Genomic DNA, 24,327 nt, shown 5'->3' with positions numbered 1-24,327 from the left:
ATTATAAATCTGAAACAGAATGACCATATTTTTCATACCATTTGTGTACAGCTGAAACAACAGGGTCATAACCAGAAACTCATGCATCTTATCGCTACCACAACGTGAATGAAGTTCTCAGGCTTCTCAATATATCAAATATACAACGACCTAAAACACTGCAGTGTCATAAACCCACTACAATGAATTTCAAAATACATATTGAAGACATATTTAAAAGTAGCAGAATAATTGCTTTGTTTTGCTTTTGGGGGAGGGTGGGCATAAAATACACGTAATACCTGCTGTAAATGCACCTGGTGAGGTGCTGGGAAGCGAATTCACAATGAAGACTGTTCTGGCAAGCTGGTAGCTTGTCCCCTTGTTGACTGCCTGGTCAGCAGAGGGCCAACTGCTTGTTTGTATCAAACTAAACCTCTTGAGGATTATGCACCCTGAGCAGATGTTTCTGGACTGAATCCCTCACAAAATCGCTAGTCCATATATCTTCCTGATAAGTGCATTCAGAACACTAAAACGATGTTTTCCGTACAGTGAAGACAGGTGAGGTGACTATTTCAGCTTTTTAACGTATTTCAAGGATCACCTATTCCAGTCTCCGTATTATTTTTAAAGGACACAATATAGCACGTTAAATTTTACATTTGTTTTCAGTTTTAAACATTTTTCAGAATAAGTAAAACTACCGTATGTCTGAGAATATCAAATCTTCAAAAAACTTCAGGGCTACTTTTAAGGAATTGCAAGAAAACCAGGCAGAAAGAAATTCCTGGCTTTCCCTTTAAAGTGCTAACCACTGTGGAAGGCACAGAAGGCATCATCGGAACTAGGGACCATCAGCATGAGTGTCGTGAGGCGACTGCAGAGGGTTCTGCAGATCGTGTCCAAGAAAGGAAGAACTGGAACCATTACATCAGCAACAGCAAAAGGAAAAGTTTGCCGTCAGGCCACCAAGCACATGCACTCTGTGCCCGCCCCCAAGTCCTGCATTTTGGGAATACTAACGAGTGAAACAAGGCTCTAAGTACTCCATCTGCGCCCACGTACAACAACTCTGACACATTATGTCTTTAAATTACTGAGTTGCTCTGTCCTTTATTTACAGATGACTGAAAGGTAAGTGAAGAAAATCCCAAATGCTGAAGATATGCCCTCTTTTTACCGAGGAACCAAGCCATATCAGGAAATTTCCCAGATATCCAGATAGAAAGGACAGATCTTCAACTGATGCTTGACATAAGCAAGGGAGAAACACACATTTGTAACACACTCACTGCCACATACTGCCTGGCCTTGCTCATCCACCTATGCTTTTCAGCAATTTACCAAAGAAGTTGCTGTAGCTCCACGTGTCAGACCTTTACCTGCTCTTAGAAAGAGATACTGTCCTCATCATAAAAGTTACCAGCCACAAAGATGAACAAAAAAAAGAAGAGGAGGGGTGGTTTTTTCCTTTGGTTTGTTTGCTTTTTTAAGGGCTTTGGAGAAGGCGGGTTTGTTTCTCTTGGAAAGCCTGGCTATACCAAAATTAGTGCAAGCACTAATATCTGTTCTTTGATCCCTTCTGTGAAGGGGATGTGCTCAGATCCTCCTACCCACACGTTTATGCCCCACTGTGCCTTGGAAAGCTGTAGAGTTCCTAGTTACACTGACTGACACAATTTAAGAGAGATTCCATTAATCCAGAGTTATTTAATATTATTATTTTCAAAACTTTTTTATTTTAAAATATAAACATAGCCTGCACTGACTTCTCATTACAAAAAGTACAATTTAGTGACTATTTAGCAAGTCCTTCCCTACATTTTTTAATATTACATAGCTGCAGAATCTGTATACTGCTCCTTAGAGAACATTTGAAACATTATCCTCCTTCCCAATTTTAAAACCAATAAAAAAATCAGTTTGGTTTTTGTTTTGGTTTGGTTATTTTTAAAATCAATTTATCCATCAGTTGCTTGCCTTTCAGGACACTGGGAAGTAGACAAAGCTACTAGGTAAAGTGAGCTTCTTCAAAATCCACTTCTCTTTGCAATGCAACACCATGACATGTCACACAACAGTAATGCTCACCTATGGCAAACATGTCCATTTTGAAAAAAGTTAGCAGACGTGGTTTCCTGCACACCTGAACAAGCACCATATTCAATCGCTAAACGCAACCAAAATTTTATTAGCCCTGACCTGAAGTAGTTCAATAAATACACCAACTACTATCAAGAATAAATTTAATTACTTTGGTTACATCACTTACACTTTAGATTCTCAATTCCTGAATGTTGGTGGCCAGAAAAAGCACATACATCATTTACACGCTCTACCACATTCAGTATTTTTAATTCTCATAACAAAGTGCACAATTCTCACTGCGAGGATCTTGCAGAGCAGTGTCAAAAACATCAGATTTGGGTACCAAACATTAACTTTAAGAAACTCTACATGCTAGTTACATACCATTTCAGTATGTATTTGATCAATGAATTCCAAGTCCCAAGCTATTTCAAGCTTGCAATTTACCAACAACTTTATTTTCTAATTTGAAGAGGGGTGTGACCAGATAACAACCAGAGGGGTCCCTTTCAAGCCTAAACTATGTTGCAATTAAAAAAAAAAAAAAGAGAAACCAACCCCAAACCGAAAAGATTCATATCGAGCTAAATGTATTTGTTGTGCCGGGAAGAGAGCAGCCATCAGGACGTACTAAGGACCAGCAGCTGAATCTTGCAGCTTGCAAGAAGATCCTCCACAAAATCTCGGACCAGAATTCAAAGCCTACCAGATTTTTGGCTCTATATAAATACACATGAAATACACACGCTCGCATAACAAATGAAACATAACAAATAACCTAAGAAAAAGTTACAAATGGAACAGAAGTACAAGAACAAAGGACAAGTACATTGCCAGCAAGAATTTTATTCAGACTGCTACAAATGCCACAACATGGGGTATTTCTGGCTGTGAACTTGATAAAGTATCTGCATATAAATTGCTCTGCTATAACTTTTTAATTCCAGGACTAGGTTTCACCACAAATCAGGCAACTTCTTTCAATCCAGCAGAGTCTCCATTGCCTACAAAAGGAACTTCTCTATTCCTACAGATAACAGGCCTGAACAATCCCTAGGACGCTAACTCGATAAAAGAACTGAAAAATAATTACCTGTCCACAGAGAACAAACAAATGTAAATTCGAGCCGCAATCAATTCACACTGGAAAGGACCATCACACAGCCTTCGACACAAAGTGACAGGCAACTGCTGAATGGGAATACCCCGATTTACTACCAATCCCTGCTGCTGAATTCGCTCTTAGTTTTAGGGGAAAAAAAAAAATCAGAAGTTGGTTGATTGCAGGGTTGTAAAGAGCCATTCTGATTTTAAACCTTCTTCAGCAGATTTTGTAATCGGTTACGAAAACACCGTACTCGACCGTGTCGGGAACGGCGCGAGCGAGGAAGGTACGCGGGGTGATTCGGGTTTATTGTTTCTTCAGACCAGAGTTTTTCTCCCGCATCGCTGAAGGGCAGCGGACCTGGGAAGCCGGCGCCCCGCTTCGTGCGAGGCTGGCACGGAAGGAGGGGAGGGATGAGAGAGGGAGGGACCCCCCGCTCCCGGCTCCCTCCGCCCGGCCGGGGCTCCGGGCGCCCGGCCCGGCCTCACAGCACTAGGGGCGGCGGGAGGAGGACGCCAGGCGGGCGGGCTGCCAGCCGGCCCGGCCCCGCCGCCGGGCCCCCCCTGCCCACGCAGGAAACCGCCGGCCCCGAGAAACCCCTTGCGCCGGCGCGGCGCCCACCCGGGCCTCCCGTGGGCCCGCGGCCCGACCCCCGCCGGCGGCCCCGGCCCGGGCGGGGGGAGCGCACGGGCAGCGCCCCCAGCGCCGCGGCGGGGCAGGGCAGGGCAGGGCCGGGCCGGGCCGTGGGGCGCTCCCCGGAGAAGAAAAGGCCGGTGTCGGGAGCACCGCCGCGGTGGGTGTCGACGCTCGACGGCGCTGCCCGGGGCCGGGCCGCGGCGGGGCGGGAGGGACGCCTCGACGGCGGCGAGAAGCACCGCCAGGGAAGGGAGAGAAGAAGGGAGGGAGGGAGGGGCGCGGCGGCACTGTCCCAGGCGCCCCGACGCTCCCCGGCCTCTGGCAGTCCCGCACGGCCGGGGCCCTCAGCGGGGGCCCGGCGCGGCCCAGCCCTGCCCGCACTCACCGGCGGTGGAGGCTCCTCATCCTCCGCGGCGGGAGGGAACGGCGAAGGGGGACCCGCTCCACCGCCGCGCTCCGCAGACCCGTCCCGGGGAACCCACGAACAGCTCCGGTAGGAGACGGGGGCGACGAGGGCGGGACGAGACGGGACGGCGCGGCCGGGGCTCGGCGCAGGCTCCCTCACGGCGGGCGCTCCCGGGGCGGCGCGCGCGCGGCGGGGCGGGGCGGGAAGCAGCCGCATTCCCAATCACTGCAGCCGGGCGGCTCCGGCCGCGCGCACGGACGGCGGGAGTGAAGGGAGGGGGGGAAGCGGGAGCGCGCGGGCGCGCGCCCGCCGCAGCAACGGCTTCGCGCGGGCGCCGCAGTCCCTCAGGGGAACCGGACCCCCCCCCACACCCCCGCCCCTCTCCTCCCCGTCCCTCAGCAGCCGCCGTGGGCGGGAGGGCTGGCGGGGTACCCCGGGATAAAGCTGGCTGGGAGGAACAAGCCGGGCCTGCTCTTCCTCCCCCGTAGTCCCTCCCGGGGCGGGAGCGCAGGCCGCAGCCGGCCGCCGCCTGAGCGAGCGTGTCGCTCGGCTCCCCGCCCCGCTCGGGCACCCGCCCACCACCCCCGGGCACCGGGCGCTGTCTCACCCCTGCTGCCCAGGAGGTCCTTCCCCGTGCGGAGGGTGCGGGAGCTCCTCGAGAAAAGGCCGAGAAGGTGTGAGGGCAAAGAGTGGCCAAGGAAGTGTCGTGGAGGCGGAGGAGAGGGATGGAGCCGGGAGAAGCAGTGGATATGGCCGCCGGGCCGGGAAGCTCCATCCAGATGCTGGTGGAGTTGGTGCCATGGAAAATGGACGAGCTGCCAGGATTCGCGGAGTAGGTGGGGAGGATTACCGTAGAGCTTTGATGTGAATTGGAGCGGGCCAGTGCGTGAGATGGGGTGGGCAACGAGCTGGTGACGGGGGCAGCAGCGTAGGGAAAAACAAGGGCCTCGAGTTGACCTTTTAGCTTGGTGGAAAAATCGTTCTGAAAAGGTTGACGTTGCAGTGCTGTATGAGGGATAGAGTTCCACTACAAGGGACAGAATTGTTTGTTTGCTTTCTCACACTTCCTGTACCTCGAAATAAAGAAGTCTGGTTAGTTAGATTGGGATACATTATATCTTCAGCAATGAGCTGCTTTGCTCACTGATAAGGTTGCTGAAGGGCATGATTTGCATTGCGTTTCCAACCTCCTCATCATTAGGACAAATTAACAAAGTAATAATTTGTCTGTCTGTCTTCATGTGATGTCTCCCAGCAGCAGCACAAGAGGAGCTTTAATGACAGTATGTCATATGACAAGGAGACTGCATGGTTCCCACCTGGGCTGCTTTTTTCAATCCTTCACTCAACAAAGTGACAGCAGTGGTGTTGTTGACATGGTCTTCCCTTTCACTTGTCCCCTTGCTCGGTTATTCTGCGTCATGAACTTTCTACACAAAGCCAACTTTGGGGGAAGCAAACACCATATGGCTCATACAAACCTACTCAGTTTCCCTTTGCTGCAGACCAAAACACCCTTTAGGCCTTCAGGACACACCAGCAATTGCTAGTGTCGAGATGCCAGCCCAGATAAACTGTGTCTAGAGAGTCACCAATTGGGAAGCAATCTCACTTATCGGTGCCAAATAGCCACAACTGCATATATTGTGGGGAGCACGGGCTCGCTTATTTTGTTGACCTCTCTATAGCTGAGCTCCATTTTTGCATGCTGGTATCAGATGGGACTTGTAAATGCAGTGTTCTCCACTCCAGAGTTGTGCTTCTGAATGTAAGATGGGAGCACCAGCTCTGCAGTGTCGTTCACATGCATTATACCCGCAGATCGTTAGGCGAGTGCTTAGCTTGCATACTCATCCCATATAGCAAACCAGAAGAGGAAGTATAATTTCAAACCTATCAACTTCACAGACTTCTTTAAAATGTAGGCAGTTAAAGGCACACCTAGTAAGTGTAGGTGGCCAGATAATACAGTGATAGGCATTTAAAAATACAGGTCTTGTCTGACTAGACTTTTAGAAAATTTTTTCCGATGACCATCATCCAGAAAAATCTGTCAGTGTCCAAAACAAAGACAGCCTGCAAGAAAGACAAAATCACAGCTTTCATGCCAAGCAATACAGAACTTGTATGCTTATGTTTATAATTTCAAAGGAAAATATGAGTCTGCTGTTCTTCCACTCTGCCTACTATCAGATTATAGTAACAGAATAAAGGCTCAATATGGAAGAAGAATGCAACGTGCGTGTATGTGCTCCCAACCAGAACCAAAGCTGTTAGAGCTAGCATCACTTTAAGTACTGATCTATGTGGTAATGTGGTCCTGTCCTTTTCAGAGGTGGGATATTGCTTTAAATACAGTGTGCGTGAATTTAGCAAAAGCCACTTAGCCTTGCAATTTATTGGATCCCTTGTGTGAAACGGATCCACTATTTTCATCCAATTTCTGATGAGTAAACTTGCACGTCACACAAACTGCCGCCTCGGCTAGTACTTTTCAAGGCACCCAGGCACTGAAGATATTGCAGGTGATGGTCCTTGACAGGCCAGAAATCGTGTTGCTGAGGATGAAGTTTGCATTGCCGTGGCCAATATGCCTATTCTCTCCATAAATGAGAACTATGTAAATACTTGTCTTAATCACAGAATAAAGTCAGTAAAAGTAAACTACATGGTAACAACAGTAGGGCGGGCTGCAGGAGATAGAACTGCATCTTGATCTAAAATAATGAATCGTAACAACCTTAAGAAATATTTGGATTGTGATGGATGTCTGCTGGAACACCACATGGGAAATACTGGCGTCTTTCAAAACAGCGCAGTACTTACAGTGTGTTTCCAATTTCATACAGGTATAAACTGCCATTTTGGAAACACGGATTTACAACAGAATTATACAAACAATGCGAGTAGACTAAAATTCCTTATTAACACTCATACAGCAGTCTGATTGTGAGAAGGGGATTGTTAACCGCTCCTGACACGTGAGATGTTCGACCTGATGATGGAAGAGTGCTCTATGCTCCGCCTGAAGAAACCAATTCTATTTCCCCAAAGGAAAGTAGCTGTGGAAATTCAACCTAAGATTTTTGTCAAGTAAACCACAAAGAATCAAACCTGATTTGTTTTGCTTTGTTTACCTTGCAGGATAGGTAGAGATACCTATTTAAACCAGAAGATGAACACTTTAGGTGATAGGCACTTGAGAAGACACAAGGTTCCAGTGGGCTAGTTATCAGTAACAGGCATCACACCTGGTGTTAGCAATCTGCAGAAACGTGGACACATCAGGTTTTGGTAACAGGAAGTATTTATTTTGTTAATTGAGCAACACTCAAAGATTCAATAGTCTGAAAATAAACATACGTTCATTCGACATTTGGCCAGGATGGGATGTGGAAGTCTAACATGAAATATAGAAGAAGCAGTTCAAGACTGATTGTTGTGATGAAGAAAGTTGTATTTAAAATAAAATTAAATCATGAATTGGATCGTCCTCCAGCTGCTTTCTTTGTCATTTCCTCTCCAGAAATTTCTTATTAGTTCCTGGAATCACTTGGGAACTGCAAATCTTAACTATCAAAAGATCTTTAAGAACAAAGAGGTACATATAGGGAGAAGGTCATTCATGTGATAGGACTTTATCTTTGTAGATCCTTCTTCCCTTTGGTCTCTGGAATTCATGTGTCTTAAATCTGTGGTCCAAATATATTTTTGAAAACTGTTTGCAATTAGATGAATACTCCTCTGTTACTGTTACCAAAATAAATATTCCATGTTACATATTAAAAGAAAATTAGCGTTCAGCTAGGGACATAGATTTTTCAGTTAAAATAACGTGAATTTGGCTTTCTCTTTTTTTCAGAATTATTTTACTTGAAAGCACATTCTTTTGATTAGAAATCTATTCGCTGTCTGTTGCTTAGAAATGTCATGGATTTTATTAGGTGTTTTAAATGTAAGCATAATTAATGCAATAAGGCAGAATCAAATCTGTGGAGAAAGGTGTTTCTTAAAAATTTCTGCTAGTGAAGTACTGATAGTAAAAAAGTAAAAGTATTCATCAGCACTGCAAGCCCCGGCCAACCTTCAGTCTGATAAGCGTGATGTGGAACTGAGCATCATGCCACACTGGAGAGCAATGGGGAGATACTCCAAAGCTCAATGTGCAGAGCGCAGGCTCGAGGAAATGGGAAAATGTTGCCACAGCTTAAGCACTTGGTGTATTTCGGGGTTACTTCTGGCTTCCTGCAGACCGAATTCTTCTTTAGCCTTGTGCAGGCGGACGGGGAGGGAGGGGAACGTAATGGCTTTACCTGCCGTGTGCCTCAGGCAGCTGCTGCGGGATGTGAACCGATTCCTTACCAGGCTGTGCAGTAGGGAACTCGGATGCGTCTTGCAAGGGGCGGTAGTAATGGGAGCACTTTGCCTGATGTTACGAGTGCTCCAGGAGATATTTTGCCCGTCAAGAACCAAACTTTCTGTTGATTTTCCTGTTTCTTGTTCCTATGCCTAGTTGAGCTATATGTTTCTGTTTTATGAACTCCTAGGTACAGAAACATATTCCAGTCTTTTCACCAGGCCACAATAAACCCTGAGACAAGTATCCTTATAAATTCAAAGAAACATTTCAAATTAGTTTGTTTTTCTTAAAGCCAATGTTGGGTAGTAAGAACATTTGAAGTATTACACAAAGGAAGATGTTTGTAGGCTCAGTAGAGCCTTCACCTGGGTGTTTCCCTCACATTAGTTTGTTTGGAGAATTAGTGATACGTTTTCCCCTAAGTGCGTGCAAATAAAAACCTTAAAGTCTTCATTTGCTCTAAGAAGATTAAGCATTTAGAGTTAGACTCTAGTGCTGATTTTAAAATTTATATTCTGAATTAACTATCAGTTTGCAGTGTCAAATGGTCTACAAGGAAGTTGTAATTATTAGCTTCTCTCTGAGAATGAGTATATCTAAGATATGCTTATGTTCCTCTACCTTCTATTATAAGAGATATCTGTTAGTGACTTTTACAAGTTTGGATAATCCATAGGTCCAAAACCGCACTGTATTAACATTTCTCCTACCAATGCTGAGGCTTCATCCCCTCAAGCCTTTGTAACAAAAAATTCACTTCTTCATAACGATCCTTTTCAGCAACAGAAACTGAACCGATGCTGAAAGAGGAAGTGTTTTTTAAACCTGCTGTTAAGCAAGGAGCATTCTTTTCAATATGGAAGATTTCTGTCTTGGTGTGTATAGCAGCTTTGCTCTCAAGAGGTGTGCATTCAAGTGGGTGTGTTTCTGGCAAGTATAGTGGGTAGTGTAGAGATTTACAAAGATGAACATTTATTGGATGCTACGTTCTTCCAAGCTTGTTAGAATGAAACAGATCTGAATCCTATATAAAACAAAGGAACCAAATAATTTCAACTAATCAAATCCTTCATTTTTTTTCTCAGTCTAAACATATCTTTAACCATAAGTGCATTGCTGTTAAATAAGAACAAATGCAGCAAAATACTCCTGTTCTCCTCTTTTGTTCATATTCTAGCAAAACTGAAACAATATAGGTCTACTAAATTAATAATAGGACAAGGATATGCTCTATTTCAGTCACAGCAGTCAGCTAATACGTCTGAAAATATGTAATAAAGGTACAGCAATAAAATGTTTCTCCCTCGGTCTCTAAGATACTTGAATATGTACTGGGACTTGAACAAGTTAAAGAAACACATACAACTGAGAGCAAATCCTGACAAATAGTCTATAACTACCTTTGCTTCCAATGAGAAATTGGCCTGTGTCTGCAAATCTCCGGATTTGGCAGCTATACTTAATTCAGTTTAAACTCCCACTGGCATCAGCAAAAAATTACCTGATTAGGGATGCAGGACTGGATCTAAGATAATAGCATATTAAAATTCCACTATCAATTCAAAAGCCACTAATGGAAATTAAATCCCCAACATATAGAATGTTCAAAGCAGTTGAACAGTTTTCAGTGTACATACTCAAAATGCTAAACAATAGTAGCTGTTGCGCGTGTGGCCATCAGGAAACACAGCTGTGCTTTTTTGTGTTACAATTAATTACTTCCGTTGTATATAAAATTGAAAGTATTGGTACTCTGGGGCGGAAAAAGGATATCCTGATACACTACTCCTATTTCCTTACCAAGGCCTATTGCTGAATGTTTCACTATTAATTCAGTTACAATGAATCATCCTGCATTGAATAAAGGAAGGGTGGTTAATTGTTATGCTAAAAGCTACTTTTTCTTTGCTTTTTCACTCACCTACATTTTTATCTCATTTTACTAGTTTCACATGTGCCCTCCTTGATAGTAATTGTTCACTTTCAAGTACTTGCATTTAATAATGAAAGTATAAAATAGATGTTTACTTAACTATCCTTTGACTTAAAGATTGTTCTATGAATTTTTTTATGCTAGGAGATCAGAGAAAGCAGAAGACTTTGTCCTTTAAAGGAATGAGTAAAATCTTCTCAGCTTAAGTTTTTGTGGCCAGGTTTTCTGAAGCTGGCACGCAGAGATGTAATTTATACCTTTCCATGCCAGTGAACTTCCCTAAGCTGGAAGGGGATGAGGATTCTTACCCAGAGTTAGGGAGGGGTAGTAACAGCCCAGCATTTCTGTGTTACGCATTCTTCAATTTTTTTTGTAGGAATTGCATAGGAGCAAAAACTGTTTGAGGTTCTACTAAACAGTGCAAATCTGGACCCTAAGGATATCACTGCCTTTAATGCCTACTTTTTAGTAACACTGACTCTTTGTTTTTAGAGAACTTCTGAACAGAAAGCAGCTTCTGTGACTGCTTAGGAAATCAATGAAGTCTGCAATAGCCACCAGCCACGTAAGTCTATAAAAGGTGGATAATGTGTTATGTATTTGCTACTAAGTATTTAATCTCTACGGGTGCTCCTCCTAACCTAAAAGTCTGTGGTTGTATGCGTAGGTGTAACTAACACCACCAGCCCCTTTCCAATCTATTTTAAGATGTGTAACACAAAGCTGAGTAAGTGACGTGGGGGAAACGTGGAGTCCTTCAGTGTGAGCACAGAGGAATTATGCCAAATGAACTGAAATTTTTGCAAGTTTGAATTCAGTCTAGTTGGTGTCACAACAATGTAACAGAAGCATGGCAACTCAGAAAAGCTCCCCTTCCAGAAACTGGTTTGCATAATACAGATGGCAGAAAATCACCATCCACATAAACTACAGCCCTGTTCTCCTTTTCCTGCAGCAGCTGGCACTGGGAATGGGAATACAGTCTCAGAGGATAACTACACACTATCATTATTTCATAACAACACAGTTTAGATGCAGGTATGCTAAATTTCATGGGATAGCTAGAACCTGAATCTCTCTGGCCAGCACTATCACATTTCTTGCAGGGATTTTTTTGGCCAGAAGTATGTGCAGCGTAGCACAGATGCTGCGTAGCATACATACAGTAAAGCAGAAACTTCCAATTAGTGTCGTATATATTGTGTATCCACAATAAATCTCAGTAAATCTGGTATTTCCAGGATGCAGCAGGCTGACTGAACACACTCACACTAGCAGCATAGCACATTATATTACTCTCTACCCCACATGGTTACAGAGCTTACATGCATGCGTAACAGTAACTCTGGTCAGGCTTCCACAAGTGGGGAAGTTGTAGGGAAATTTATGATGTCCTCAGAATCACTACTGGGAAGAATTTCCAGGAAGAAAAAGAAAATGGGTCAGGGAACATGCAGGCCTACCAATGACATTGGGTACTGCGGAAGAACATTTGGTTGTGAAAGAATATATTTGGTCTTTGTTTATAATGCGGAGATAAAATTTTTATTCCTGAATTTGTATTTTTTTATATGAAGCCAGATTTTGGAAAGTGTGCCCTTCTTTCTACTCCCATATCCCTGCGCTATCAGAAGTCTAGAGATGTTACCTCATAAAGCACAAATACCTAAGTGATAACAAGAACTAGGTCTCTAGGTGCACTCAGTTTAACGCATTATTATTATGCTATGTATAGTAAATGGACTATATGACAACAATTTAGGCTCAAATTGTTGCAGGTATGAAACACATCCACTTAAAGAGAATCAGGGGCTCCGTTCTGAGTGTTCTAATCCACATACATGTTCCATACATGCATACAGAAATGCTTGCATTCATCAATATTAAGAATTCTTTAAATCAAACTAAACCTTGATCCCAACATAATTTTCCAGACTATGTACGATTAGAACTTAAAATAATTAAAATCCTGTAAATAATTCTTTTGTTCTGAAAAGAGATCCTTAATTATGGTTATAGATATTTATGAAGCTTCATAAAATTCCCAAACATCCTCTTTAATGGACCATAAGAGTAAAACATTCTAGAAGAACAGCAAGTTTCCTAGCTTTCCTGTAGCAAGCAGTATTCGTTCCATAAGCACTAGAAGGACCGTCACACCATCACCTTTATTCAGTTTGAAGTTGTACTTTTATCTATATCTTCTAATTAAAAGAAAAATAAGTCATTAATTCAGTTGCAGAAAGGCCTCAATTCTTTTTCAGTATCACTACACACTTTAAAAGTGGAAGCAGAAGAATTTCCATAACATCTTTGTCATTAATGAAAATAATCTGAGAAAATACTTTTGTAGTGGAGGCAGATTTATTAATGATACTTCATGCATACTAATTTATTATTCCCTAACAGTTAAAATCTGGAAACCTTTAAAGGAAAAACATGGCTTGTTCAAAAGTTTAGCTTTGTTCGAATAAAATTCTTTCTGCTTGTCCTTATTACACAAAGTCTTGTGATTCAGTCTGACAGTCCTTATTAGTACAACTCACATTTGTTACTCTTTTATTTTGATGTAATCTTCCAAAGAGGAGGAGGAACTGTATTTTTAACAGCTATCTAAGGGCATGTTTTATAGGCATACAGCACAGAACTTCTGCCTGAGTATAATCTGAATCTCATCCATAACTCTCTGATTTGGCTGAGAGAACAAAGCATTTCATTGTGTATTCAATAATGGTTTCAGCAATCTTATTCACACATTCCTTCCTTTCTTAATCAACAGAAACTGGCTGAATTTAAGATGCATGATTGGGGCGGGGAACAATGCCAAAGCCTATAGTTTTGAAATCACCATTTTCTTCAGAGCAAATCATAATCTCTCTTCTATTAAGAATCCCTTAATGCAACACTTGTCAAGCTATTTTGCACCATGTCCTTTTCTGATGAACTTTGCTCTATTCACTTTTTGCACCCTATTAGCTGGCACAGTGCTATGCTTGTGCCTCTATTGCATCCACTTCCAACAGCCGAACTCTTCAGGGACCATAACGTGCAGTTTAGGAACCACTGTCTTGTCAAAGGTTAAAGGTCAGACAATCTGAAAAACATCGGGTTTGAACTAATAGAAGATTGTGTATGTTCTGTTAACTCTTTTGAGTTGTGTTTTTCCTTATCCACATTGTAAACAGAAATTGGGGCTGTAAAACAAAATCAAAGTGCACAAAAGTTGTGATTCCTGATGCTGTACTTTGTAATGCCATCTAAAGCCAAGTCTGTCCATTTATCCTGTGAGTTCTTAATTAGGTTTAATATAATTAGTTGCACTTTCAAAATCCTGCATTCCTGAGGGGTGTTGATTAGGAATGCACAAAATGGCTGTTTTTATAAGCCACACTGTTCTATGAAGATATCCTTTCATTTGGAAGTATTTCTTGGCACTAGAGCTCAGTGAGGACGTTTAAAATGTTTTGTATATTATTTAAAGTCACTTCTGCTGAGAAATGGAAGAACAGCCACCTGAACTTATGCAATCAAACTTTCTTCTCAGATGCATCGAAGTAACCTAAGACAGAATTTACCCATTCCTTATAAAGTTACTATAAACAGTATTCGTTGACACAATAAGGTCTGTGACTGTACAAGTCTTGCTAAGTTACAACATGTACTCTTAGTACACTACATCTTTTAAGCTTACTAACATTTGTTTGTTTAAAACAGCGTTGTTTGGTTAATAAAACATTCAAGATTGATATACAATAGAGTTGAAACCAGTGCTTTTAATTTTTATTTTCAGGTCTGAAGTAGAGAGTACAAGCTTGTATATGCTTTCTTATCAATATTACATGGCTGAAAGCTGTCAGCTGTTCACATGCCATACTAATAAATATGCCCAAATCATAAAGCTTTAACTGTGTTTGCACATTCCTTTTATTACTAGACCGTTTTATTCATGTTGGCACAGATAATCCATGCAAGGTAGTTACTCACACCTCATAAACCACACTACATTCTGTTTCTGAAATAACTAGGAACTTAAGAAAAAATATATATCTAAAAGCAAGGGCACTTGTGGCATCAAGTCAACATGTCAATATCTTATAAAACCTAGACTTCTAATATGACCACTGCAGGCAAGAAACCACTCAGTTTCAAATTCTGATGTTTATAAATACTAAACAAACTAATATCTGCTACCGGGAGACAAGTATTGCAAAAAAACATTAGCGTGCCCATCATTAGACACAAATGAGTGTGTTCAGTGCTGTGGACATTCACATTATTAAACGTAAATACAAATAATCTTTAACAAAACATTTCATCCAAAGTACTGACCACTGAAGGACCAAAATAAAATATTTTTCCTTATTTTGAACTGATTTTAGAAATATGTAATGTGTAAATTCAATATAGTAAAAACTAGCTTCTAAAAAAAAGAAGTCACAAAGTGGGTTTTTTTTCAGATAATAAAAGCAGTCTTCTTTGGAAACATTTAATTTACCCTGTTCTGCAAAAAGAACAGAAAAAGCGAAAAAGCGTTAGGATAATTTTTGAAGCCCTTGACTGAAAGTTATTGAACACTTTAATGAGATAAAAGACTGGTCTCGTCATTTGATCATTCAGAGGTACAGTATCTTTGTTTCATTATGTAAAACCCCACAGTAATTAGAATGAAAAGAAATATTTAGAGGAACTTAGGACTTGTCCCAGGCATCTATTACCAGACATAAAACATGAACGAGTACACACTATTCATCTTGCATATTTTTGTACAGCATTTATGTTCAGTGACAGTTGAAGGGCCCTATTCTGAATTATATATATCTATATCTATGCATCTTTCCTCCCTCCATATCACAAAGGTGACATGTGGCAGGAGAGTATCAGCAGTTATGTGGTATTCTACCCCTGTGAAAGTTAAAATACTACATTATTATTCACAAATTTCTGGTTCAGATACGTGCAAAAATTATATCTTAATATAGATATCAGGGGCAGGTAAGTGGATTCCCTATTTTTGGACCACATTATGAAGCAGCACAAGTCAAAACAGGAAATTTATTACATGATAATCCTCAGGGTATCTCTGTTCTTCATTCAGAGATATCACTGTACCTCATATAGCGATATGTAAACTAGCTTTAATCTCACTTGCTCAGACATCAGCTGGAGTCAGGGCGTGTGTTACAGTGCAGGTTATCTGTCCAAGGAAATTTTCAGGGCTTTCTCAAGTTAGTTCGGCTCCCACGGAAAAGGAAATTTTCAGGACTCTGTCAAGCTAGTACAGCTCCCACTGAAGTCTGTGCTGCTGCATTTTCACTGTTGCCTCTCCACAAGCTAGCTCAGCTCTGCTTACCTGCATTGCATTCACCTTTCTGCAGTACTGACTTCAAATTTACTCAGTTGGGTCCTGTATACCCCTTGCTCACCCCTTCTATACGTATTCATACTGTCTGGACTGTTGTGAGCTCCTTGTACCCTCATTTCTTGCTTCAAGCCCTTTCCCTGACTGTAGTGAGTCATCCTGGCTATTCCCCCCTCTGCCCCACCCCAACTATCTAACATGTCAACGTAGTGAAACTGGCCTTACTTAGCTATTCCCCCTCTCCAACCCCAGCTTCAGTAAGGGCTTCCCTTCTCCTCAGTGCCTCACCTTCTCACACTAAACCAGTGGCCCCCAGAGCCCCTACATCCTAGCTGCCGCAGGTGCTCTCCCCTCTCTGATCCAACCCTCCCTTCCCCTGCCCACAGAGACCCCCTCTCCCATGCCCCTGTCCACCCCAGCAACTCGCAGGCTGACCTGGGCCACTTCAGTTGGCACTCTGGGCTCCCCGGGAATGGGAAGAGACCCCCAGCCATGCTGCCTACCATCATCTCTGCACAGACTGTACCCCTGCCTAAGCTGCAGCCCTCCATCTCTGACCAGCTCCTAAAATGCTTTATCCTCACACCACCAGTGAAGAGGGAGCTTTTAGGGACATTGAGGGGGAAGGCAGAGAGGGAGACACACAAATACACACACACCCACACCCACACTGATTAGAGAAGAAAGACCTCGTCAAATTCTCCTGAGGCATCACAAGCCCTAGCATTCTGCATCCTCCCAAGGAGTCTGACTCCCCATTCTGATGTTGGTAGTAAGAGACTAGTCCCAGTCAGTGGGTAACACAGAAATCTTCCTAAAGAATATCGTCAACGCAGTCTTAGTATATAATATGCTGATATGAATTCTCTTAAATAACAGAGAATAATAAACACCATTTTGTTCAATGTCATTAAAAAAATTAAAAAGAAATGTAGAATTGTCTCACTGTTATGAAAAGGTATTTAATGAAGTCAAATATGAGTGAAAAGAAATTTAACTTCCATGATTACAATTTATTCCTCTAGAGAATATTATGAGCCAGATCTTTGGATTTTGTTATCAGTGGAACCATATTCACACCAGCACAGCACCAACTGAAAACAGAAGATTTGTTTGCTATAGGAAAAAAAAAAGGCTTTGCATGTAATGTACTAGTGTTTTAGAATAATTCATGCACACAAAAATCTGAGCCTGTAGCACTCAGATCAGATCACTGCTAAGATCAGTGAGAACTAAGATGCCTACTGAATAAATTCAGGTCATACATGTCAAAACTGCCACAGGCAGTTCAGGTTATTTTTGTCCAAGATGCGGACTGCCTGCAGCTAACTTAGCTCTCATATTAGAACTCCAAATTTCTCTCATTCCTCCCCCAAGCTTTGGATAGTTTTTCATCCCTGAAAAGACACACCCATTTTCTTAAAATGGGCATTACCCATAGGAGGGAAAAGGCAGACAATGCTACGTCATTCTCAGTGTTTTGAGAAACATAAGGTAAAACAGGGAGTAGATGGCACCAGAATGTGGGCCGCAGAATGCATCCTCAGCCTCAGAAATACTAATTCAAAACTGTCAGTACTGCAAGCTGTCAACACACGCATCATAATCCTCACTTAAACAAATTAATAAAACTTGAATAGTGATCAGACTTTCCATTTTAACTCTATTTTCTGTCAGACAGAAGTGCTGACTCCAATACAAAAGTCATTGATATTTAAAATTAAAAATTCAAAAATATTATCAATACTACAAGTATTGCTCTTTTGAAAAAAAAAAAGGTTTTTAAATAACTGTTTGAACAACTTGAAAGTTGTTCTTAAAATATTAGAAAAGGTGACTCTGTGGTTATCCTAATTGTCAGAGCCTATCTGCTGTTTTACAATGGCAAATAATACTACAGTTCAGGAGGTGTTGCATTTAAACTAGCAAAAGTAATAAAGAGTATGTGCCTGCGGTGTGATGCTGCCTTTTGAATTCTTAATCCATGCTAATTTATTATGGGAAAAAATAAAGAGATGCTGTTTTCCTAAATATGTGGCATAGAGCAGGGAACTTTTGCAAGCTATCTCTCACCTCCTAGCTGTGCTAGATGGATGTGTGTCTTCTGTGTTCATCAATGTGAAGGTCCAGCTGTAGATTCCTACCTCCCATCGATATCAATGGGAATTAGAAACCAAAGCAACTTTGAGTATCTTTTTTTCACAAGAGGAAAGGAAAACTGGTTTGGAATTAAAAGCTGGGCTGTCCAGCCAGCTCTATTCCATTCAATGTAAGAGCAATTTGGAGAAAGCCAGTTGTCCTTTTCCATTATGATTTGAAAATGAACTAACCTACTGTGCATGTATAAGCCAAGTGCACTAGCAAGGTTGACCCAACATGCTTTTCTCAGTCTTACTGGGTTATGGAAGGAGTTAATTCTGTTTCCACTTTATTTTCAAACTAAGTTGTGGATTGTCTCCTAGGCTTCCCAGCTACATATGGATTTGAGGCAGACTTCTTATTTGGAAAGAATCTAAAATATGTGATGCTATGAGGTAGCACCACAGCATAATGGAATAGCACTCACTTTTCATAGGGGAAACCCTAATCTATTTATTTCCCTTTGAAAGCTATGGCCCTTGGTTCTACAGATTATTGTACATGTGGCACTTATTCATTCTTGTTATGAAAGAAAATGACATTACAAAAGGACTTTTCCAGTTGTTCTTAAACACTAGTGTGTGGTCTCAGCAGTAAAACTGCTGTGGGTAGTTATTTGAAACTGTATTTGTGCATTACTTTTTATATTACAGTTTTTAGTTAATGTCAATATTTTCCCCAACCGTTACTCTAATAATGGACTAGTTTGTTTGGTTTTGACTGTTCATTCAGTAGGTTTTGTAGGAACCTTGCAAAAGCATGTTCTGCATTTACGAAAGAGGTTAAAGTTAAATTTCAGAAGCATCAACTTCCTAGCTTTTACCAAAAGAAATGCTAGCCGTGGTTTTCAACATTATAATTGCCCATCAGTTATCTGTTTTCCCCAGCGTTACTGACTACCAACTCTTCTTTTAAACATTGATGGCATGAGCGTGCTTCTTGCACAGTGGCTTATCCTTCTTGGAGTAGAATGGCTGACCTTCCAAATTCACATGGCATACCTAAAATTAATAATAAATACAATCAGGAATCATTAAAATAAAAAAAAAAGAAAGAGATAGACAAAGACATGATTATCAATTTCAACTGTATTTCTTTTCTTCCCACACATCTCTGGCAGAAAAGCATCTGATTTCCTGGATCAAAGTGCATGCCTTGGTAGATTTCCTACTCCATGTTGAGGTGAGGCTCTGGTTTGCATCAGCTCTCCTCTCTGTACTTTCCTGCCACTGCTACCCAGTAAGTTCACTAGTTTCCATTAAAATGAAGTCTGGGTACACAACCCCTTAGGCAGCTTCGGCATGTCCCAGAGGTGCCTGTGTAGACCGTCAGAGGATAGTGCCACAGTTGTGCACACACAGCTAGCTCAGACTTTAAAACCTAGATTCTGATCCTTGTAACGTATGATATTAGAAAAGCTCTGGTGAGGTGCCGTGGTCCCAGGGGTACCATCCTGCCATGGTACCATTAGATACTCATTCCTCTTATTACTTTGTCTTGGTTTGTGTGCTTCTGTCATCAAGGAGTGAGTCACTCAGCCAGCCAGTATCAATGAAAACTAATTACTTATTCTTACCAGGTTATTCTTCAACCCATACAGTTCTCTGCCTGGCTGCATAAGTGCTGGTGTTGACACAACAAAGCATGTGGGAATGCATGGCCGAGGCAGGGCAGCCTGGGTTTAGATCAGCTTAACTGCCCTGCAATTGTACAGAGACCTACACAGGGTAGTGCAACACCACTTGCAAGGCCAGAGTTGACTAGAGCTACTTAAGGAAGTCAACACATCAGAATCTAGGAATAAGAATAAACGTTGTCCCTAATGCTTATGGCAGGCTTAAGACAATGAGTGATAACATCACTGATGTGCTACTGCAAATGGAGGGAAAATCACGTGAAGGGATATGAGGATAGCATGTTAGAAGTTAGAGTTATGTGCTTATTTGCATTTGACTGAACCCACTGAAAGCAATAAAGCTAGCTCCTAACAACAAATGCTGTGAAACCTGCATTAACAAAACTGTCACCTCCACAGAAAATTGGCTTGCTAATTTAAATAAATACGTAGGAATGCAGTTAAATGAACAAGTAAAAAAGAACACAAAATATTCAGAGAAAGTGCCTTTTATAAGTGACTAATAGCTGTTAGTTGGTGAGGGAAACTTGCTGTCTTAATATTCCTTTCTATGCTAGAATTTCAAGAGAGTTAAATTTCCACAGGACAATTTTGTGTCACTCACTTCCATGTACCCTTGAAAGACCAGTAGGTACTTTAGCTTTAGATGTTTATAAACATTTCTATATTTTCTACTCTTCAACCTACACTTTAGAGTTCAACAAACATTAGAAATTGTCACTGTCATTTTTGGTGTGGCCACCATACTATTTTTAGCTAATTGGAGGTTCTAGATATTATTACCTTAGGAATAATAAGTTGTAGAGCAGCACAGCTGTATTAGAACCATATGAAAAGTACTGTTTATCATATGGATTTTACTACTTTGTGTGCAGAGTGTGGGAATATGGCCACACTGTATAGCTGTACACACACCACAGATTGATGAGTTTGACCAACTTCTGTGCTAATTACTATTCATTCTCTCTAAACAGACTCCTTTTTGCAAGTTTCAACAAGCATCCTGCATGGAAGTACAAACTGCACTCCTTTGTAAGTAAGATTATGGCTATGCTGTTCACTATGGTGTTAATTTATTTTAAATCTTGCTTTATATTTATTTGGTAAACATTGGAAATAATAACAGCAATAGTGCTATGTATTACTGTAGGTACTCTCTAAAACTGGATGTTTTATTAGAAAGCACTCACTTGTGATGGTCAAATTTAATAATTCTAGTAAAAGTTTACGGAGAGAAGAGGAGAAAAAAAACCTCTCATCCTTCTCCATCTGCAAGCAAAAAATGAAATTCAATCCCTCTGCTTCCTTAGGCATATGTTAGTCATTCCTGCTTTCAGGTCTTCTGATGTTACTTCACAATTTATGAGTATAGAGAAATGAGACAGTATTTGGTATAGAACCTACAGCGCAAATGAAGCAGGTATCATGCCAAGTGTGTCCAAGAGCTTCGATGAATTTATCTCCAGCTTCCACAGGAAAATCACAGCCATGGCATTTTGTGCTGAACAAAGCAATATAATCTAAAATAAAACAAAAAGCAAACTTAGAACAAACTCTTAACATAATCATATTAAATCCAAGAGAAATAGAAAGTTTCCAGAGGATTAATTTTTGATTCTTTTTGCTCAGAGTTTCCTACTACATTCACTGAAACACTCACACTGAAAATTTGCTTCTTTTCTTTCATTATTTAAATACAAACTCACTGCAAAAACCCCCTTCAGCACAACAGCTGTCATCACAAACATAGAAAACGAATGAAAAAATAATGAAATTTGTAGTTATTTTTCTCCCGTTAGTTTTAAATGAACTTTAACGTATGTGGAAGCTATTCATAAGGACAAATATGGCTATACAAAACACAATCTGATGGCAGTGATTGCTACCTTACGGGTGGTATAGAAGCATAGTTTAAGTCTCCATTACTGGATTTATTTCTCTCTGTATTAAGAGAGTATTATGGAAACCCCATACTGGCTGGGTAATACATCTTCACTTTGAATATCAAGTGCAATTTGGAAACGCTTGACACTGGAAAAGGTTAGCAGAAATTCTAAAGGTATATAGAATTCATGAGAGGCATTAGAGGTTATGGCAAAACCTCCAATTTGAAAGGGTAGGTGCCAAGTCAGTCATGCCGTATGGTTTTCATTCTTCACTAAGAGTTACTTTGATTTGTAAAATTTGATTTGCAAAATTTGATTTGTGCAACCATAAGGAAGGAATCTCCAGAGAGAAGTAGGCCAGAACCTCTTTAAATGGACAAGGCAGGGCTTACAGAGGGAATACCACTTAAACCTTAACCTGCTTCCTGACCGTGTCAAGCAACTCATTTGCATGGCAAGCACCATTTATTAAACCATATTACCTTTTCCAGAGTTTGGGGAAACCTGGTCTTTTCCTTTCTTAGTTGGCAAGAAGCAGTTCATTTGTTGCAGCACTCAGAAAACGAAATCTGCACTACCATGTGTTGCACATCTGAGCAGAGCTATCTTTTCATATATGTTGGATGATCAGTTTTAGGGCGGGGTAGCAGTATCAGAGGTCATAATTCAAGCGACTTAGTAGAGAGAATGTGGCCAGCAACCCACACATATTGTGTAGAAGTGCTACCAGAACCCTTCAAGATGAATTTTTCACCCCATAATGTGTAGATTTCTAATGAGCAGAATCTACCAGGAAAAGGAGGGGGACAGGGAAAAAAAGTGTAGGGAGAGATATGGAAGGTAAGTATCATAATATGTAAGGGAGAGAAATGAGGTAAGGCATTCTGGACATAGAGGCAAAAGACCAGGGCTCTGCCAGTCTGTCATATAAAGCAGAGAAAAATACAGAGAGAGAAACATCGTCTGGACAGGGTGCTGGGCCATCTTGTCTAGACTGTGCTCTTCCCAGAAAGGCTGGACTAGATGATCCCTGAGGTCCCTTTCCAACCTGTGATTCTGTGTGTTTCTGGGGAGTGGAAACAAAATCCATGCTGGATGGGTAACTGATTTTATTTTGTTCATCTGCCGCTTTATTCTTCTGTTGCTTCTGTACAGCACGAAGCATGTGATTACTGAGCAGAACTGCTCAGTTTGCCATACCTTTCTCACAGTAAGGTTCCCCATCCTCCATGTGAAAGAGGCTATTCCCAAATGGCATCTTACAAGCAGCACAGACAAAGCAACTTGTGTGCCAAGTCTGTTTTAGGGCATGCATCACTTCCTGTAAAACAAACAAAGAAAAATCTCCAGCAGAATAGCATGCCCTGTGACTACCTACGGGAGAAAAATACAAGGCAGAGATGCTCTAAATGTTCCCCTTCTGTATCAGCCAATTCCCAATTCCCCTCCTCAAAAGAAAGAAGTATGACAGAAATTGGGCTCCTCTGGAAACGGAAGAGGAAACAGGACTGCAAACTTTCTAGAACAATGCATTTGCCAAAATGAAGCAATACAGTTCAGCCAGCTGTTTGTATCAACATGCCCAGTCACTGTTGCAGGAGAGATTCTGCACAAAGATTCTGATTACTTTCTCCTTTGTTTTGACACGACTAGTATGAACTTTTCAATGAAAGAGTATGATTTGTTAAATAAATTTTAAAGAGTAATTTTCTCTCTGAGACCAAGAAATGCGTGCAGGGGATAAGTGATTGAAGTCTGATGTTTCAAAGCAACTTAGATTATGTACTGATTTCTTTAAGCTTCTTGCAAGAACCCTTCACAAACTAATGTGAAAAGCTAAAAAAATCTTAGATTTTAACTTATGTGATTAGTGCAAATGAGTCTGCGTGTCTGTTCCTAGGCCACATATTCATCACAAACACCCAAATTCTGTGCAACTGATGTTCTCACGAACTGAATATCCAGATTTCGTCAGCTTCTTTCTTCTAGCCAGTATGGAGCAATCTCTATTACTGCTTCATTCTTATCTTGTCATACAGAAGTCCTCCAAGTCCAAAAGCTGCTGTACTGAACTCTGATGCACGCTTACCTGCTGATTTGTCAATCTGACTTGTGCCCAAGGCGATGTTTGACAGCGCATCTCTGTCAAACAGTCCCGATTTCAAAGGGCCAGCTGTGTAACTGGTGTAAATTAATTTAACTTTGTTAACTTTAGGGAAATAGGATTTACACCAGCTGAGAACCTAGAACCTATTTTATGTTGCTTCGAATTATATACGTAGACTCTGATTCTCTTTTAAAGATCATTTTAAATCTCCATTGACTATGACAAAAGGGATTGAAGTCATCTTCCATGCTTTCAATCCAGTGAATAGACAGAACAGTCTAATTTATGTTTGCCATATATCTCATTAGAGAATCACCATTTGAGATTAATTAACTTCTGTTACTCTTTGCAAAACAACTACCACTGATAAATAGGTTTGGATCCATTTATGAACCTCACTGAAGTAAGAAGCAAAAACCAGATTGAGAAATCATATTAATATAAATAGAGGCAGCTGGCATCTTTGCTATTTTCCTGATGAAAAATCCATAATGGGGAACTGATTTGTGCCAGCATTAATTAGGTAAGTTAAGTCAATACTCTGCTGTGAAATTACTCCTACTGCCGCAGTAGCAAACAAGACCTGTTTGGAGCCAGAGCTTCACCATACATGTCTGATGCTGCCATCCCTAATTGGCAATTGCAGAGAAAAGCACCTAGTCTGCCAATGCCAACATTTAGACAGATGTC

General features: G+C 41.2%; 2 protein-coding genes and 1 long non-coding RNA gene across 9 annotated transcripts in view; 1 reads left to right on the top strand and 2 right to left on the bottom strand.

Annotated features, from left to right (window-relative positions):
• Positions 1-4,408, bottom strand: part of BMPR1A (bone morphogenetic protein receptor type 1A) — an 85,543-nt gene extending 81,135 nt beyond the window's left edge. For 3 of the 4 annotated variants that reach the window (XM_064464810.1, XM_064464809.1, XM_064464811.1), the window contains exon 1: positions 4,197-4,407. The gene's annotated coding sequence lies outside the window, so the exon portion shown is untranslated. Of the gene's footprint in view, positions 1-4,196 lie in introns of all 4 variants that reach the window. The other variant, XM_064464812.1, reaches the window with a different exon arrangement.
• Positions 4,409-4,479: 71 nt separating this feature from the next.
• LOC135315610 (uncharacterized) overlaps positions 4,480-24,327 on the top strand; it is a 56,940-nt gene continuing 37,092 nt past the window's right edge. The window contains exons 1-4 of one of the 2 annotated variants that reach the window (XR_010375090.1): positions 4,480-5,053; positions 11,003-11,075; positions 19,129-19,190; positions 20,619-20,676. This is a non-coding gene — a long non-coding RNA (uncharacterized LOC135315610). Of the gene's footprint in view, positions 5,054-11,002; positions 11,076-19,128; positions 19,191-20,618; positions 20,677-24,000; positions 24,161-24,327 lie in introns of those variants that run through there. The other variant, XR_010375091.1, reaches the window with a different exon arrangement.
• The window catches only part of LDB3 (LIM domain binding 3), a 129,561-nt gene continuing 121,458 nt past the window's right edge, over positions 16,225-24,327 (bottom strand). For all 3 annotated transcript variants that reach the window (XM_064464808.1, XM_064464804.1, XM_064464806.1), the window contains 3 exons: positions 22,731-22,851; positions 21,049-21,164; positions 16,225-19,009 (listed from right to left, as the gene is read on the bottom strand). In XM_064464808.1, the coding sequence (XP_064320878.1) occupies positions 18,920-19,009; positions 21,049-21,164; positions 22,731-22,851 (327 nt within the window). In that variant the 3' untranslated portion in view covers positions 16,225-18,919. The remainder of the gene's footprint in view (positions 19,010-21,048; positions 21,165-22,730; positions 22,852-24,327) is intronic.

Source organism: Phalacrocorax carbo, chromosome 13, assembly GCF_963921805.1.
Source record: "Phalacrocorax carbo chromosome 13, bPhaCar2.1, whole genome shotgun sequence".
NCBI classification, from domain to species: Eukaryota; Metazoa; Chordata; class Aves; order Suliformes; family Phalacrocoracidae; genus Phalacrocorax; species Phalacrocorax carbo.
The sequence above is the reverse complement of the archived record's forward strand: the minus strand, read 5'-3'. Positions and strand labels throughout refer to the sequence as shown.